At 39.4% G+C, this 19539-nt stretch overlaps 1 protein-coding gene across 5 annotated transcripts in view; it reads left to right on the top strand.

Annotated features, from left to right (window-relative positions):
• Positions 1-84: 84 nt before the first annotated feature.
• The window catches only part of FERRY3 (FERRY endosomal RAB5 effector complex subunit 3), a 72939-nt gene continuing 53484 nt past the window's right edge, over positions 85-19539 (top strand). For 3 of the 5 annotated variants that reach the window (XR_010835738.1, XR_010835737.1, XM_067008573.1), the window contains exons 1-9: positions 216-315; positions 1934-2136; positions 4132-4277; positions 6414-6595; positions 9907-10006; positions 10097-10218; positions 15561-15667; positions 16033-16230; positions 17293-17421. Coding sequence is in view for 3 of the 5 variants with exons in the window: in XM_067008573.1 (XP_066864674.1) it covers positions 1959-2136; positions 4132-4277; positions 6414-6595; positions 9907-10006; positions 10097-10218; positions 15561-15667; positions 16033-16230; positions 17293-17421 (1162 nt within the window). In the remaining 2 variants the exon portion in view is untranslated. Of the gene's footprint in view, positions 316-1933; positions 2137-4131; positions 4278-6413; positions 6596-9906; positions 10007-10096; positions 10219-15560; positions 15668-16032; positions 16231-17292; positions 17422-19539 lie in introns of all 5 variants that reach the window. The other 2 variants (XM_059082703.2, XM_059082705.2) reach the window with 2 other exon arrangements.

The following is a 19539-nucleotide window of genomic DNA, read 5'->3' as shown; positions in this document are numbered from 1 at the left end:
ACCGCCCTTCCGCATCCGGTCTGCCAGAGCCTAGCTGGTGCTTCGCCGCTGCACTTTCGTCACGACGATGACCTCTGCGCCGTCTCTGAAATGGACAATAACAGTAGAAACACACCAATTCAGGTATTATGGAACAAGGGGACACTTAGACCGATTTTTCACGGGGTGCCAGGAAAGAGGAAAAGATGCGGACGAATCTGCCGAAGCTGATCTTCCGGCTGTAAAAACAAGGCGGCAGTCAGCTGACGGTCCTTGCATCGCCAGTGGTAGACACCGCCGGGTGTGCGGACAGCAGGAGACTCGGAACGAGGGGAGGTGAGCCTGCGACCGGAGCGAGGAAGTCCCCTCAGACCGAAACCCTCTAACAGGGGGCCTGTTCCCCTCACTCGGCCGTGGCTTCTCGGCCCTTTGTCTGCCCTCCCTTCCCTGACTTATTTAAGCCTCAGAACCTCCACTCGACTGGCTGCATGAGTTCGGTTCAGCTCTCCTCCTCGCATCCCATAATTGTACGGAACCCTTGCTTGATTTCAGCCCTGCTGTTAATAACAGATCGGGGAGGGAGAGCTAAAGTATCAATTTGTTGAAACACAATAAGGCTAAAGGTTGAACCAACTGAAACCAGAGCTAATGGTTTTCGTTTGCCGAAAATTATGACTGGAAACAAGATGAGACCATGAGCCCCTACTTCCGTAATTTTCAGTTCCCTGCAAAATGTTTTTTTTTTTTTTTACTGCCTTTGCCGGCACCATGTGTGCTCATTTAGCAGCCTTTGCTTTTTTTTAAACTGATAATGTTTTATAGAGCTTCCTGTTATTGTGTATTATTTTTACCAGCTTCCATTTACTGGTCATCTTATGTCTGTCGGATGCTTCGTATTTATTATTTGATTAAGCCTAATGACAGTCCTACAAGTTAAAAGGTTTCCTGGGGCCTGTCTCAGCTGAGATGTGGCCAAGGAAAGAACAGTAAGCGTGTGCTAGGCAAAGGAAAAACATTCAGAAAGGTTGGGACTGGAAAGAGAGGTTTGGTATTGAAAGAAGTTTGGTATGGCTGGAAAATAAAGTTTGTGGATTTGTGTGTTGGAGAGGATGGAGTGCAGGTGCTGAAATAAGAGTTTGGAGGTATAAGCGGGGGCGTGGTAAACTCCGTTAACGAGTTTGTATTGTATCCTGAGTCGTACAAGGAATGTCATAGAAGGATTTTAAGCAGATAAGCAACATGGTCAGATACGCACTTTAAAATGATTGCTGTGACTTCAGTGTAGAGAATAGTGTGAGAATTGATTTGACGAGGAAATGCTTGGGGACAGGAGTCCAGTTAGGAGGCTAATAGGTAAATCTTCAGTTGATGTATTCTTTTTGACTAGATTTTCTTCTTTATGAATAGTGTCCACTTTGCCTTGTGGGCTGTCCTGTACTTTCCACTTTCTGTGTATCTTTTTCCTTCATGGAAATCTTTGCAGCACCATCTCCCTTCTGTCCACCCTCAATCAGACCTCATACCCACCACCTCTAAGCTCTCAAGATAAATTGTTGGTCCCTGATCTGTTTCTTTGACTTTGTATTCACCAGCTGTTTCATGAACTGTATCCACCCACCATGCGTCTGTTCCTAAGAATCCTCTCTGTTCTTCTCTCCATGATCCTTACCTATTCCTGAGAACTCTGCCTAGGAATGCTAAGTATTTTGTGGGCATAATTTTTTTCTTAAATGAAGTTTAGAAGAACCTTTTCCTTAAAAAAAAAGAAGCACTTTGTTTTCATCATGAAGATGAAAATGCAGGGATAAACGTAGGGAAATAGAATAATCAGCTCGGAGTCACACAAATAAAACCTCTGAGTGGGGGAACATCTTAGAAGTGGAACAGCAATAATGAAACATCATGGTTTTTTTAAATGGACTTATAACCCGCTGAGTTTTGTTGTTGTTGTTAGTTCTATAGAAATCCTGCCAAAGAAGATGAAGAAAAACAGAGAAAGATTCTGCAACAGAGAGAGGGAATTTGTGTATGAATTCAAGGTGGGAAGTCAGTGCTTAGAACTGAGGGTGCCTCTCAAATTTCCTGTTCAAGAGAATGCCAGTCATTTACATGGCCGTCTGATGCTGCTGCACAATTTACCGTGCTTTATAGAAAAAGGTGAGGATTGATTTCTTTTAGAATATCGCTTCATTATTTTCCTATAGTCTCTGTCATTAGAAGTTTTATATTAGAAAACATAAACCTAAGAAGCATTGGAAACAACCACAAAATATGAAGCTTTCAAGAATAAAAAGGTTCCCCAGACCTTTGTTTTATGGAGTGTTTTTTTCTGTATCCCTTGTAATTGTTTATTAGGCATTTAGTATAAAAATTAAATTAAAATTAAATATGAAAAGTTACAGAGTCTGGATTAGAACTCTTAACCTCTTAATGTAGTTGGATGGATTCATAAGGCATGTCAGCTATCACTAGCTATGTGCTAAATGCATTGCCCTTTTAATGATCGGGTTCTCAATTCCTGAGATGTCACGGGAGAGAAGGGGTACCTTCTCTTTATTATCTTTCCGTAATCTTTGCTCACCTAAATTAATTCCGTAAAGTCATTAATAAAGTCTGTATTAAACCATGTTAAAAGGGCTGTGTTCTGTCTACAGATGAGGGAAAATGTTTTAATTGAGAATATGTTGGATCATAGAAGGTCGAAGTTACAAGGGAATGTAGAAACCTTCCAGTACAATCTCATTGTACAAATGAGGAAACTGGTACCTAGAAAGGTTAAATTATTTGCCCAACGCAATGATTCTCAGAAATCGTTCCCTGATCAGTAGCTACAGCATCATTTGGGAACTTGTCAGAAATGTGGATTATTGGGCAGGCTCCCACCAGTTCCCTTTGAATCAGGAACTCCGGGAGTGCATGCAGCAGTCTATTCCAGTAAGCTCTTCAGGGAACTCTGGTGCATCTTAACGACTGAGAACCTCTGGTCCAAAGTTATATAATGACAGAGCCAAGACCAGAACCCAGGTATCCTGGTTTCTATGCCAGTGCTCTTCCATCAGTCTTTTTTTTTTTTTTTAAGAGCATAAAACAACAAATATGTATTATCTTGTCCTTACTGTTATTGTCGTTCAGGGATGCAGGTGCAACCTAGCCGGGTGCCTCTGACTCGGTTTCTCATGGGGTTGCAGCCAAACCATCAGTCAGGGCTACAGTCTCATCTGAAGGCTCTACGGACAGAGGATTGTTTCCAAGGTCCCTTGTGAGGTTGTTGTCAAGCCTTGTCATGTGGGCCTCTTCATAGGGTCACCTCAGTACCTGCGGCTGCCCTCCGCCAGGGCCAGCAACCTAAGAGAGTGAGGGAGCCAGTGCCCAAGATGAAAGCCATGGTCTTCTTATATCCTCAAAGCAGTCTCTGCATAGTGTCTCTAAAGTTGGAATTGTAGATCATCTTAAATAAATCAGTTTTAATATGCTAATCACTCAATTTCTCTCTCAGATTCAAAGACTGTAACAATATATACCCTTGAAAGTTACATAGGAAACTCCTTTAAATACGGAAACCTTTAGCCACTCTAAATCTGTAGGAGGTCTTTATGTGCTTTTCCCTACTCAGTTTCAGGTAAAGAATCAGGCTTAAGAAATTAACATTTTTAATTTTTTTTTAAGATTTTTGTTTGATGTGGACCATTTTTTAAGTCTTATTGAATTTGTTACAATATTGCATCTGTTTTATGTTTTGATTTTTTGGCCGTGAGGCATGTGGGATCTTAGCTCCCCGACCAGGGATTGAACCCACACCCCCTGCATTGGAAGGCGAAGTCTTAACCACTGGACGGCCAGGGAAGTCCCAACATTTTAAATTAGTATCAGGGTTGTATATCAGAGTTAAGAATTTTGACCATTCAGTAACCTGTGATTGTAAAGAAGAATAATTGTGAGATTAGTTAAATGATCCCCTAAGCTGAATTTATTTTAGTTAGACATTCTGTTAAGGGTTAAGGCTATTTTCATTGTCTCATTCTGTTAAGACACTATTTGAGTTAGACATTCTGTTAAGCTTGATAAAATAAAGTTTGACATTGGAATGCTTAGCCAGGTAAAATGTTCCCTATTAATGTGTACTGACAATGGTATTTGTTGGCCCTGTTACAGATTTAAAAGAAGCTCTGAGCCAGTTTATCGAAGAAGAATCCCTCAAAGATTATGACAGAGATGCTGAAGCAGCCCTGGAAGCTGTGAAGTCAGGTGAAGTAGATTTACATCAGCTGGCAAGTACATGGGCCAAAGCTTATGCAGAGGTAAAAAGATAGACCACATTGTGAATTTTGAGGATATTCTGAACTTTGATGAGGATTTCTTTCCTTACAGCTTTATTGAGATGTAGTTGACGTGCGACATTGTGTAAGCTTAAGGCATACAGCATAGTGCTTTGATCTACACACATCACGAAGTGATTATCACAACAAGTTTAGTGAACATCCATCCTCTCATAGAGATACAAAATTAAAGAAATAGAAAATGAAATACTTTTTTTGTGCTGAGAATGCTTAGGATTTACTCTCAACAACTTTCATATATACCATAAGGCAGCGTTAATTATATTTATTACATTGTACATTACATGCCTAGTACTTATTATAACTGGAAGTTTGCATCTTTTGACTGCAGTCATCCAATTTCCCCTTCCCCCATCCCCAGCCTCAGTTAACTGCAAATCTGATCTCTTTTTCTGTGAGTTTGTTTGTTTTTAAAGTATAGTGATGGAGGAGACAGAGAAGTCCAGATGGGCCTGGACGTGGAGTAGTTTTCTCCACAGGCCCTTACTCAGTGCCCATTCCTCTCGGCTGTCACAGTCCCCTTTTCAGGGTCACCTCTCCTGAGGGAATATGCCGTGAGTTAGGCCAAATAAGAACTCCGTTCAGAGCTTCTCGTGTAGGTAGCTTCTGCCTATTCACAAGGCTCACTCTAGGCTGGGTTTTAAATTGATGCTGAAAATTATGTAGTGAGCAGATCTGGTTCATGGTGGTTTCCAAATGTCTGTTGTTACCTAGGACCAAGCAGATCCCTGTGATTTGGCCCTGGCTTCTTCCTGCAAAACTTCAGCCCAAGCCTGATGTGAATTTGGAACAAGGCTTAAGTCACATGGGCTGGTTATAATTTTGAGAGCAGTGCCGGGGTCTAGAGATGTAGAGCAGTTGTGAGAATGTGGGTTCGGTTTTTCAGAGGCATGGGGTAGATGAAATCCATCTTCTAGATTCAGCTGGTCTTCTGAAACTTCTCTCCTGATCTGGCAGTCAATCAAAGTATAAGTGAAAGGAAACAAGGGGAAAAGTTTACCCGATTGACCCAGTTCAAAATACCTGTTTCTGTCATTTATCCATTTGTTTTATTTAAGGTAAATTATTACTCTTAGTCCTGTCATAGATTCCAGTTTTCGACATTTTCACTTTGAAAAGGGAAGAATTTAGATTATTCTTTTTTATAGATGTCTGTCTGCAAAGATCAATAATAGAAAAAATATTTCCACTTTTGCCTTTAAATTGTATGACCTTTGACAGGGGACTTCCCAGCATGCCAGTTTCCTCCCCTGGAGAGCACTGTGTGTGTCAGATGTGCTGGCATGGCACACGTCTGGGGACAGGCATCTATCCCCCGGATGGATTTGTGTGTGTGCTTGGGGGATCTCCATTCTGCCTCTCTGCATGTTTCTGTTTCTCTTATTTATTGGTGTTTACTCAGTCCCTTTATCATTTTGATAGCTACTGTTTTCATATACTTTAAAACATGCTTACATTTTATAAAGAAAACAATACTTGAAAAGTTCAGAGTAAGAAAATTGCAAATGTACATCTTGATATAAAATCCTATGCATGAATTGGGTTTTCAAGGTCAGTGTTATTGCATAGGTAAGCTCATTCTCTAAATATATAGCCTACAAAACCTTTCATAGCAATATATTTTTAATAATGGAAAGCCTCTTCTGATTATATAATTAATATATGCAAGTTATTCTGTTATGCAGCACCTCAGAATACAAAGTAAAGGTCTTCAGAAGTCCCACTATGCCAAAACAGCCCCTTTGAGTGTTTGAGTGTGTTTGGGTTTCACGGAAATGGAATCTTAGCTTACTTACCTTTTTTTTTTTTTTTTTTTTTTTTTTTAATTGTGGGCACTTCCTATTTCTTCCTCCACATTAACGCCTTCCCCTTACCCCTGCCTCCAGGTAACCCACATTAACAACTTAGTTGACATCTTTCTGTATTTTTTTTGTATATTCAGATAATCCTATGTAATCTATATACACATATATAGATGGAGGGTCTTTCTGTCCTTTGATGTACAGAAATTGAATCATAATATATGCACTTCTCTAGTAGTGTGTTAAATAAAAATACTACATCAGGATTTAAGACTGTTCGTGTCTCATCTCGTAGACCACATTAGAGCATGCAAGGCCCGAGGAACCCAGCTGGGATGAAGATTTTGCAGATGTGTACCATGACCTAATCCATTCTCCTGCCTCTGAAACTCTCCTAAATTTGGAACACAATTACTTCGTTAGTATCTCAGAACTGATTGGCGAAAGAGATGTGGAGCTGAAAAAATTACGAGAGAGGTATTTCAAAGTTCTTGCGTTATCATAATTAAATGTTACGTCATCACGTATTGATGGGCTGCAGAACAGCTTGTTCTCGTTTTGTTATAAAATTGAAGAATAGAATAGAAAAGAATCCTTAACTTTAGAAATTAATTTTCTTATGCATTTAAATCTGTCATTTCATCTGGGAAGATGAGGTCCTCATAGGTTTATAGAACTTCTCCAGTGAGTTACCTAAACAAGTGCGGTGGTCTTATCTATTCTTAGTTCTAATAAGAGGAATAGCTTACCTCTTTTGAAGGTCTGCTTCGTTCCAGGCACTGTGCAAAGTGCTTTGGATGCTGTCTTAGTCCAGGCTGCTGTTGAAAAAAAAATACCACAGACTGGGTGGCTTAAACAACAGAAATTGATTTCTCACTGTCTGGAGGCTGGGTAGTCCAAGATCAAGGTGCCAGCAGACTCCGTGTCTGGTGAGGACCCGCTGCCTGGCTTGCAGACAGTGCCTTCTTAATGTTGCTCACATGGCGTTTCCTCAGGGCGTGCTCCTGCCGTGTTGCTCGTAGACAGACAGCTATAGCACCTCTTCTTCTAGGCACTAATTCCATCAGTATGGCTCCAACCTCTTGAGCTCACCTAAACCTACTTACCTCCCAAAGGCCCCACCTCCGCATACCATCACATTGAGGGTTAGGGTTTCAACATATGACTTCTGGGGGGACACAAACATGCAGCCCATCACGGATGCCCTGTCTCTTAGCGCAATCCTCCTGTTATCCCCGTTTTACTGAGGCAAAAATTTGATGTTCTTCTAGTTCTTTATTATGTAGCCAATAATATTGTGAACATACTTTAAGAGTGAAGTACAGATTAGATTTTAAAAAATATGTAAGAGTATAATTACCTAACAATAACGAATTACCTTCTGTTGAACTACATTTGTTTGGTTTTTCCTACCAGGGCTTCAAGTAGTATGATCTTCATCTCATTCTGAACCTGCCCTTGGATCTCAGGGTTTCTGGGGCTGCACTCATTCTGCCCACCTAGGGGTATTAGAAATGCCCAGCCTGACTCTCTGGAGCCCATGTCAGTAGCCACCACTCCTGCTGTCACTCAGGGAGCTGCTCTAAACTCTGGTCGACTTTGCTGCCTGCTCACCCCACCTCCCAGAACATTTCCTCTCTGGCCATCAATATTCTACAATTGTTTTTTTTTCTAAATTGGAAGAAGATTCTCATTCCACAGTACTCTTCAGTTTTGGGGAATCTGAATTAACTTACTAGTTATCTGCATTTACTGGTACTTCATATACGTTTTCTATCGTGGAATGGTTTTTCAGCAGGGGTTTGTTTTGGTTTACGTTATTTTTTGAAATGTCCTTTGGCCAGACTTCTTGATGGGGCTTTGCTTTTTCCCACCTAAACGTATAAACAGTATTTGAATACATTTATTTTAAGAACAGTTTTATAGTTTATTTTTCACATGTCCAAACTGTTAGCTAAAAAAATAAAAATAAGCTATGTTCCCTTCCCTCTAAGGTAGGTAATATTTTTTGCAAAGGTGAACAGTATAACTAATGGTGACTCGGAATTCACTGATGGAAGTTCACCCACAATTTTGGTGCTTAATTCATTTATCTAATTCACGAGCAGAAGTGATACCTCTTCTCATTTCTCCTTTCATTTTCATTCCATTTTACATCTTTAAAAGAACTTTTCTCAGTATGGCATCAATACAGTTATAAGGATCTTCCTTCCTAAGTTTGTTCGAGATAATATACAGGTTGTCAGAATCACCCCACCAGACATACTGAGCCAATAGATAGTATTTCATCTGAAAAATAATAAAACTTTCTTTGATCTTAATCATAGAAAAGTATATATCATATCATTAACTGTATCATTAACTACTTGCACTTCCAAAACATTTAGGGTGAAATAAATGTTCGTGAAATTTTATTTGTTGAATTATTATTTATTGGTCTTCTTTTTCCTCGCTGGAAGTTTGCTTCTTTTAGCAAATCAGATTCATGATATTTCTTTGAAACTTAAAAGTGGCAATGATACTCTTTATCCACTAGAGGGAATATGTGTAACGTAAAATATTAATATATTTGTATCCAAGTTTATATTTATTAACGCTTAGTAGTTATTTCTGTCTAAAATAACAATCTTACTTGCAAGCACATCCTTCACCTGACCTCTAGTAGTTATTAAAAAATTAATGGGGTCACCTGCCCAATTATAGTTCAGTGGGAATTAAGTGATATTGAATATTTAATACTAGAAGGTATACATAGAAAGGTATAGAAGTATAACATGTGAATGAGTTTCATTTATCATATACATATAAGTATCTTAATCAGTTGTTATAAATAATTATAAGTTCTCTTTTAAGAGCAATTTACTTAAATTGACTAGAATGATAGTAAAATCCTTTTAGTTCATGTCTGTGTTCCGTTGTTTACAAGTTTGTTTGAAATATGTTTCAGAACAGACTTTTAAAATACATTTTTATTAGAAGATAATTTTAGTGAACTTACTAAAATATAATACACATACAGCAAAGGCAATAAACGATAGGTATACAGCTCTGTAAATTTTCACAAAGTAAGTACACCCATGTGCTTGTCTCCCAGATCAAGAAATGATTTCCAGCCCTGCAGAAGGCTCCCGCCTGCCCAGCCGGCAGTCACCACCCATTTCCCCCATAAATAACCATTATCTGAACTTCTAACACCACTGATTAGTTTTTCCCGTAGAGAAAACCATTTTTAATTTCTGCACATTTATTTGGATAAATGAAGAAGACTAAAGTGCATCTTCAGAATGTATTTCATATTCCTCTAAAAAGGGAACCTTGTGACTTAATACCAGCTTGATTCTTAGAACCTAGATGGCAGCTTCCGGTTATAGTATAAAGTACCTTTTGAAGGTTGAAGTCACTTTAACTCACGTTCAAATAAAAAGAAAATGTATTTAAACTGGAATTGCAGAGTATCTTCTTTGTGAAAATCTGCAGTCTCTTAAATATTAGCCATGGAAGTTGAAAGATCACCTAGATTTTGAATGCTTTCATTTATGCACTAAATTTAGATTCCAATTTAGCTGCACAAATGATGTTGTTGATGTTATATGACATTATCATTATTATTTCCACATCTCCATTGGCAAGGCTTCAAAGTGCCTTCCAGGTAGTATAGTTGCCCTAACTGGACATAGTCCTAGAAAACAAAAATTTTCATTTGGCTTTGTAGAGGTTGTTCGATAAATCCGGAGTGGTTGTATTAAAAATGTGATGAATATATCTGATCTGCTTAATTTATGGTTCAGGCAAGGCATTGAAATGGAAAAAGTGATGCAGGAACTGGGAAAATCACTGACAGATCAAGATGTAAATTCACTGGCTGCTCAGCATTTCGAATCCCAGCAGGTGAGCGAAGTATAATGACTTTTGGATTGCATTTTCCACTTATTTATTTTTGTAAAAAAAGTAGTTATTCAGTGTACTGTCTCTTTTTAGGACTTGGAAAATAAGTGGTCCAATGAATTAAAACAGTCGACTGCCATTCAAAAGCAAGAGTATCAGGAATGGGTGATGAAACTTCATCAAGACCTAAAAAACCCCAAAAACAGCTCTCTCAGGTATTAACCGGGTGTTGTTTTTATTTGATGAAGGTCATTGTCAGTAATAGTTTGTATTTATTGTAAAACTGGACCTTTTTAGTTGTAGATATTTTTAAGTTGCCGGTGAAAATTCGAGATAGTTTATACTTCTTTGAACACCTTTCATTTTATAGACTTTATGTGGATGATTTGCGGGGTGGGGCGGGTAACTGGCTGTTTAACAGTAGTGATTTCCCCCCCTAGAACTTAGCCTTATAAATCTTGTGGGTGTGTATACCTAAATACCGCCATTACTGTCTCTTGTTTCCTTAAGTTGGTTTCCTTTCAGTGCAATGCACACTGGTTGACTGCACCTTAAATGCCAAGCACTCTTCAAGCAGAAGAGCAAAAAAAAAGATAACTGCCCATGTGGAGCTTATATTCTAGAGACACTGACCTGTGACTAAAACAGTACTGTACAGAATGCTGTGTGCAGTAACAGAAGCACGTACGAGGTACCAAAATAGTCTAGAGGACTTTCCATAAGTCACTATTTGTGAGGTGCCTTATAGCCTAAATACATTGTGTTTCACGTGTTGCCCAGAGCTCGACAGTGCCTGTTCTTTCCTGGCTGTGTACTCACCTTTGAGAATTTCTTCTTTCAAATCCTAAAGCATATCCGATTGGGAATATATTTAGTACAGTATAATAATCCTATTTCCAGCATCTTCTGGTGTATGCTATGAACATTTAGATACTGCCCTTTATGTGTCTAATGTCATTCTCCCCCACCCGTCTTGCCTTGAAGACAAAAACCATTTCTGTTTTTCTGCTGTTGTGTACCCAGGTCTTTGTCAAGTGTCTAGCTCTTGACACAGGCATATAAATAAATATTTATGGGATGGGTGTAAACCGGGCAGATGGATGGATTAGCATTAAACTGTTTACCTGACACAGTCTGTGTCATCTCTTATTATAATCTGTCGTTTGTGGTGGTGTTTTCCCCAAGACAGCACCTTAGAAATATTTCAACAATTTTTTATAATTAGAAATGGGATAACCTCCTGGACACTAACATATATATACCCCTCATTTCAAATGAAAATAGTGCTGAACACAGTACAAAGGGGCAGGTGAGGCGACAGACGGGCTGGGAACACCTGTGTACTATGAGGTCCAATGGCGTTTCTCAAATTGCTGGTTGCAGTCTGCCAGGGACCATGCTAGATCCTTTACTTTCCAGTTGGACTTTTTAAAATGACAATAAAATGGAATGGAATTGAATGGAACAGAACTGAGTAGAGTAGGGAAAAAAATATCAGCACGTGTGCATTGAGCCAAAATGTGAAATATGTACTCTATATTGTGGTCAAAAAAGTAGGAAGTCATCAAGCTGTGGAAGCTAAGAAAGCCCCTTTGCTACAAAAATTATCTCTTGCTTCGCTACTCTGGTCTCAGAAATTCATTCTATAGGATCAGTTCCTTTGTGTAAATATTGGCCTCTAGCTGCTGCTGCTTTAAAAACCAAATATTCCTAGGAAAGAGTATTTTTACTGTGACTAGGTTCGTTTGCTTTCCTTTTTGATAGGGATTTCCTTGGGGAGCAGAAACCTGTTTTCAACATAACTACGTATAGAACTCCTGTATGAGATTGATCAATTAAAAATTTTATTTATTTGTTTATTTGGTTTTTTAACATCTTTATTGGAGTATAATTGCTTTACAGTGGTTTGTTCAGCTATACATATACATATATCCCCATATCCCCTCCCTCTTGCGTCTCCCTCCCACCCTCCCTATCCCACGCCTCTAGGTGGTCACAGAGCTGAGCTGATCTCCCTGTGCTATGCAGCTGCTTCCCACTGGCTATCTGTTTTACATTTGGTAGTGTATATATGTCCGTTTTTGCCCTTTTGTTTAAAGTCAGGTCTGTTGATGGATAAATTACATAAAGTAAAAGTCACTTGTTTTAGGTTTACGTTTTGATGAGTTTTGACAAACTTAATTAGTCATGAAACCATCACTGCAATCAAGACATAGCATTTCCTTTTATACCTTTATATTAACCCCCCTTCCTCTTGTCCAGCTTGTGGCAACCTGATCTGATTTCTGTCCCTGTAATTTTGATTTTTACAGAATGTCATATAAATGGAATCAAACTGTATGTAGCAGTTTGTGTCTTGCTTCCTTCACTTGACATAACGCTTTTGAGACTCATTCATGTTGTTGCATTTGTAAGTGGTTCTTCCCTTTTTATTGCTCTGTTATTCTTTGTTTATCCATTCACTCAGCGGTGGACTTTCAAAGTATTTCGGCAATTATAAATAAAGCGGCTATAAGCATTCACATACTGGTCTTTCTGTAGACATATGTTTACAATTTTCTTATGTAAATACCTAGGAGTGGGATTGCTGGAAAACGTGGCAAGTAAAATCCGTGGTGTGTTTAATTTTATAAGAAGCTGGTTCTCCGGGCTTCCCTGGTGGCGCAGTGGTTGAGAATCCGCCTGCCGATGCAGGAGACACGGGTTCGTGCCCTGGTCCGGGAAGATCCCACATGCCGCGGAGCAACTAAGCCCGTGAGCCATGGCCTCTAGGCCTGCACGTCCGGAGCCTGTGCTCCGCAACGGGAGAGGCCACAACAGTGAGAGGCCCACATACCACAAAAAAAAAAAAAAAAAAAAAGAAGCTGGTTCTCCAAGGTGGCTGTGCCATCTTGCACTCCCACCACCAATGTGGGAGGGTCCCAGGTGCTCCTCACCCTCGTCAGTGCTTGGTGCTGACATTTAGCAATTCTAGTAGGTTTTGTAGTGGTGTCTCATTGTGGTTTTACTTTGCATTTCCCGGACGGCTACTAACGTTGAACATTTTTTCACATGCTGAACATTTTTTCACGTGCTGATCTTCTATCCATACCTCTCCTTTTTTTTTTTTTTCCATTATTATTATTGAGTTGTGAAAGTTCTCTATATATTCTGGATACAGGTCTATCATCTGATATGTGTTTTACAAATATTTTCTCTCACCCTGTAGCTTGTTGTTTCATTTTCTTAATGGTTTCTTTTGAAGAGCAAGGTTTTTCATTTTAATTAAGTGCAATTTATAATTTTTAAATGGTTTGTTTCTTATCTCAGTTATCGTTGCCTAATTCAAGATCACAAAGATTTTCTCCTATGTTTTCTTCTAGAAATTTTATAGTTCAAACTTATACATGTAACTCATGATGTATTATTGCATATATATTATATGTAAATTTAAATATATCCACGATAAAATAGTAAATAAATATATCCACTATATATAGGTTGGTCTGTAACCTTGTTTTTCTTATAATATCTTCACTTGGTTTTGATATCAGGGTAATGGTGGCATCATAAAATCATGGGTGGTCTGCTGATGAGCCTGTCAAACGAATTGACATCTGTGATCATCGATCTGAGAACATGTTTTATTTCTGGTGCTTCTCTCTTTGCTGAAATTCCTTATCTGTCCTTGTGTGTTGTCTTACAATAAATCTTTTAGCATATTAGTCATAGTTATTTGAAAGTCCCTTTCTTTTAGCCCCAATATCTGGGTCATCTCGAAGTCTGTTTCTGTTGATTACTTTCTCTCTTGACAGTGGGTTATTTATTTATTTATTTTTGCTTGCATTTTTGGGTCTTTCCCCCTCTCTGTTTCTCTCTCTCTTTTTTAAACTGAATGCTGGCTGTTGTGTGTATTAAAAAAGAAGAGACTGAGGTCAATAGTACTTGTGCCCAGAAATGAGCAGTCCGTTAATGTGAAGGTTATGGAAATCTAGTCAGCAGTCGGGCTGAGTTTGGTTTCTGCTCTTCAGTCCACCATAGGCTTCATTTTCTACAGCAGTGCACTGCTGCCACTTTGTGTTGAGAGTGGGGCTTTGGCTTCTAGACTGTTCTCCTCTGTCATCCTGCTCCACCCTCAGCTTTCAGTAGCCTTTGCAGGCCTGTGCTCTTGCTCTGCCCACCCGCCAGCAGTAGACTAACGTTGTTGTTACTTGATGCCAGGCTCCTGGTCGGGGGTGGGAGGCGGGTCTCTGTGGTCTTTGTCCAGCTTCAGTCTTAGGTAAGCCCAGCAGATCTGGGCCTTGGGCTTGGGGCACTCTTAGCACATCTGCCTGTGCCACCGAGTGGGCTGTCTCTTCTCTTGCCCTGCCCCCAAGGTTTTCTTGGAAACGCCTGCTGGAGGCCAACAGGGAAGAGTTTGCAAGAGCATATGCAAAGTCCCCCGGTGCCTGGAGCTCGTAGCTGTTCTAAATGGACATGCCAGCCCATACTTGACCTTCAAGAATTTGTTAAAATTTTAGCTGATTTTTTCTTACCCTCTTACATACATTACAGCAACCCATTTCTACTGTGCTCTGCCCAAACTGAAAACTATCTGTGTGTCCTGTCTCTCCTTCTGAAGCGTGTCACACTTTAGAATTCAGTTTCTTGGTTGCCTTGTTACCTCAAGTCTCTGATGAGCTCCAGAAAAGTCATGATCTTATAGGTTATCTGGGCTTTTCTTGCTATTAGCATGGGAACATCATTCTCTTGTGGCTTTCTGTGTCTTAAGATGAGGATATTCTATTAATAGAAATTTATGTGGATTTACTTTGGGGTTTAAATGTGCCATATTTACTAATGCAGTCAGTCAGTGACTCTAATGAGACTGCTTGGGTTTACCCCAAAATGTAGTCAGAGGAGTAGAGGACCGTAAGACTTATACCGTCTTCAGCTGACCATGAAATCTGAATTGAACAGCTGCACAGTTCTGGTGCCTCCATGGAAACCTTTTCCGGAAGTGCAAGGGTGGAGTAGAGCAAAGAGAGAAGTCCTTTAGTGGGAGACTGTTGGCGGTGAAAAAACAGGAAATGGTAAAACAACAAGAAAAAGAGAGGCTATGAATACATCAAAACGAACTTCATCTTTTTTTATTATTTGATGTTTATTTGACATTTTAATTTTTAATTTTCATTTCTATCACTTCACTTATTTTCTCGTTTCGGCAGCCCTAAGGCTGATATAGGACATCTTAAAACGTCATTTTAAACATGTTAATGTTAGTCTCTTCATTTAATCATTCTCTTCGGCTACTAAGAAATATTAAATGATGACATATAATCGATAGTGTAATGACTAAAAAAATATGCATCACTTACTGAAAGGAATAACCAAAGAAATGAAAGAATAAGTAGGAATTTTACAACCTGTGTTAATGATCTTACTTGTCCCCATGGATAAAGGATACATTTAGGCATAAATTAAGTGCTGCTTTCTGCTGTTTCATCTCATTTCACTGTAAAGCTTTCTTTCCTTTAGGAAAGGTTTTTGACAAACATACAACAACAAAAAAGCATATCAGTAATTTTTTCAATTTCAGTGAGGAAATTAAAGTTCAACCAAGTCAGCTCAGAGAATCTGCTGAAACAAATGGAAGGATTTATGAGGAACAGAGAAAGTTAGAAGAAAGTTTTACCATTCACTTAGGTAAGTATATTAACTTTTTGCAGTCACAATTTATTGTAACCTGTGAAACTTATATTAATGCTGTAAGAGAAAAATCCCTAGCATATGAGTAGAATATACCCAGGTTCTTTTTATTAAAAATCGTGTTCTGCTCCAAGAAAGCCTATAGTTTATTGGCTATAAGTTTTCTATTTTAGCTCATATATTATTTCTTTGCAAATAAAAAGGTGAAATGTTAATAGTTATTCAAATAGAAAATTGCAAGGCCCACTTAAATTATTCGTAGCACAGATTTATCTGGATTCTTGCCACAGAGGTTTGCCTCCTGCCCTGCTGGCTTTCTGCAGCTGTCTAAGTATCTTTCTGGGCCTGTTGCCCACCCCCAGGAGCCCAGTTGAAGACCATGCATAACCTGAGGTTGCTGAGAGCAGATATGCTGGATTTCTGTAAGCACAAGAGGAGCCACCGAAGCGGTGTGAAGCTCCACCGGCTCCAGACAGCATTGTCCCTTTACTCCACGTCCCTCTGCGGCCTGGTGTTGCTAGTGGATAACCGAATCAACTCATATAGTGGTATTAAAAGAGGTGAGTTAACTTGTGCATATTTATGCCATTAAGGTTCTCCATTTAATGCCATTCTAACAAGAAAGGAATTTAGTGAAAAACTTTTAAAAAGGCTTGAGTCACCCCAGTATTCAAGTAGACCAAACGGCACACATACCCAGACCCTGCCATTTGAGATTTGTTTCATACTTTAGCAGGCCTAGGGTGCTTCAGGGTATTTCATTTTTCTTAAAATTCTGTCACATTGTGGATAATACTCTTACAGGATCCTTGTTTCAAGGTATAACAAAAAGAATAATCAAGATATAAATGTATTTTTCAAAAAGGAGCAGATCCTGACTCAGTGAATTTTAGTTCATCCTTTTTTTCTTTCTTTTTTAAAATAACCTATTTCTTAAATATGCTAGGTAAAATTCTACTTTCCCTCTTTTTTTTTTTTTTTTCGGTATGCGGGCCTCTCACTGTTGTGGCCTCTCCCGTTGCGGAGCACAGGCTCCGGACGCGCAGGCCTAGCGGCCATGGCTCACGGGCTTAGTTGCTCCGCAGCATGTGGGATCTTCCCGGACCAGGGCACGAACCCGTGTCCCCTGCATCGGCAGGCGGATTCTCAACCACTGCGCCACCAGGGAAGCCCCTCTACTTTCCCTCTTAGTACAATTAATTTTTTATGATTATTAAAAAATTTTTAATATATAAAGTATATTCAAATGTATAACTTTTTAAAAGAAGTTTGAATAGAGTTTATTTTCTATTATAAATAAAAGAACCTTATATTTCTTAGCACTTTTGGGGACTGGAGTATGATCAAAGTATATATTATTTAAAGAAGGTTTGGACTTAAAAATTTCCTTGCCTATTAATTGTTTACTCTTCTGGGCGATTGAGAGATTAAGTTTCTGATCAAAACCAAATTGTTGTCCCCTAACTTAGTAAGACTTACTTATTGAAAAAGGACAAGGATGAGAAGTCGTCCTTGTGAATATGCTGTATTCTCTTTCTGCTATAGATCTCATTGTCTGTAAGTAAATACTAAATACTTGATTCTTCACCTTTAGAAGTTCGTAACTGTGTTGGGTCCCTTAGATTTCGCCACAGTTTGCCAAGAATGCACTGACTTTCATTTCCCCCGAATTGAAGAGCAGCTGGAGGTTGTCCAGCAGGTGGTACTTTATGCCAGAGCCCAGCGCAGGAGCAAGCTGAAAGAATCACACGGTCAGTGAAACTCAAATTTTAAAAGATTTCACTCTCAGGATGTCCTGTCCCTAAGCGCTCTCCTAGCATATGGGCCACGTCTGAAGTGGAGAAAGTTGTGTTGGTGGGAAGATGCAAGAAAGAAGTTAACAAAATTCAGGGTCTTTAGAAGCTTGAATTCTGTTCTTAATTTCCTTGTTTGTGTGATTTTGTTCAAGATCCTTAGAAAAACTGTTTTAAAATTCAATTCCATAGTTATACTTGAAGTAGGCACTCAGTGGAAAGTTGGTGATTTTTGTTTTGTTTTGTTTTGTTTTGCGGTACGCGGGCCTCTCACTGTCGTGGCCTCTCCCGTTGCGGAGCACAGGCTCCGGACGCGCAGGCGCAGCGGCCACGGCTCACGGGCCCAGCCGCTCCACGGCATGTGGGATCCTCCCGGACCGGGGCACGAACCCGCATCCCCTGCATCGGCAGGCGGACTCTCAACCACTGCGCCACCAGGGAAGCCCAAGTTGGTGATCTTTTGATCCAAGTTCTGTATCTCTAAAATGGATTGAATTAGAACCATAAAGAACATTGAAATCATAGGGCAAATAGCCCAAATTATACACTTTGTATACGCTCCATCTTTGATCCACTTAGGTAGCACAAAGTTAGTTACAAGAATTGGTTTTGGTTGTTCTTTTAAAAAATTACTACATTTAGAATTATGTCCTGCTTTTTCTATATTTATCCACAGTCTGAACATCCTTCTAGGAAATTTGCTGGAAGATGATTTTAAAGCTATAGAAGAAGTTTTTGGCATTTTTCTGAAGAAGATTTCTATTTATGCATAAGGAGACCTTAGGGATGACATAAAAGAAAACACTGACTCAAATTATGGAGTAGTTCTGCTATCTTTAATTGAAAAATGAAAGTTTAAAAAGTAGTCTTTTTAGAAATTAAATTGGTGCCATAAGTCTGTTTAGTTAGGAGCTAAATATAAGGGTAGTATTCATTTTCAAATATACTTAAGGTGTGTTTTTCTTATTTTTCTGACATTTCATATTATGTCACAGGCATAAAATTATAATACATGCTCCTGTCTGGCTTGAGTGAATACTCAATGTTTTATTATTTCTTATGGAAACTTGATGTCTTGCCCAGGAAATAAAATACGGCAGAGTTTTAAACAGTTGCTGGTCAGACCTCTAAATCTGCTTCTGGTACTTTGGATGTCTGTCTTGTTTGTTTGTTTTACAACTGCAGTGTTTCAAAGAAACCCTTATATACTTTGGGTTCACATGTGGTTTTTTTTGTTTTTTGCGGTACGCGGGCCTCACACTGTCGTGGCCTCTCTCGTTGCGGAGCACAGGCTCCAGATGCGCAGGCTCAGCGGCCACGGCTCACGGGCCCAGCCGCTCCATGGCATGTGGGATCTTCCTGGACCGGGGCACGAACCCGCGTCCCCTGCATCGGCAGGCGGACTCTCAACCACCGCGCCACCAGGGAAGCCCTGTTTTATATTTTTTAGTAAACAGAGAGAGAGACTGCTGTATCTTTTCTTGGTGTCTTTGTTCTCTATTCCGTGAAGAATTCCCCCCATTCTCTTGATGCTAGAATTCTAGAATGCAGCTCTCTAGGCTGAACTTGATTAGCAGTCATGGTAGTTTTCGTGTTTATTCAGTAGATTAAAAAAAAAGTTTTATTTATATTTTAATCATTTCTAAAATAGGTACAACAATCTGAAGATTCACAATTCAAACTGTACAAGAGAGCATACAGTGAAAGTCTTTGTAACTCTGTCCACCAGCCATCCAGTTTCCTGCTCCAGAGGCAGCCAGTGCTGTGTCACATGTACCTTCTGCATGTTTGTGTGTGTGTGTGTGTGTGTGTGTGTGTGTGTGTGTGTGTGTGTGTGTGTGAGCGGGTGTATATGTGTATTTATATATTTTGCCTTTTCACACAAATGGCAACTTTCTCTGCACACTTCTCTGTCCTCTGCTTTTTTTCACGGAATATTGTATCTTGGACATCATTCCACATCTGTACAGAAAGAGCATCCTTCGAGCTTTTCACTGCTGGATAGTGTTCCACTGCAGGATATCCCATCAGTGGTCACTTCCCTATTTTTAGACATTTTATCTGTTCCAAAGCTTT

The sequence above is a fragment of the Kogia breviceps genome, chromosome 12 (genome assembly GCF_026419965.1).
Source record: "Kogia breviceps isolate mKogBre1 chromosome 12, mKogBre1 haplotype 1, whole genome shotgun sequence".
Classification (NCBI taxonomy): domain Eukaryota; kingdom Metazoa; phylum Chordata; class Mammalia; order Artiodactyla; family Physeteridae; genus Kogia; species Kogia breviceps.
This window is presented reverse-complemented; position numbering and strand designations above follow the sequence as displayed.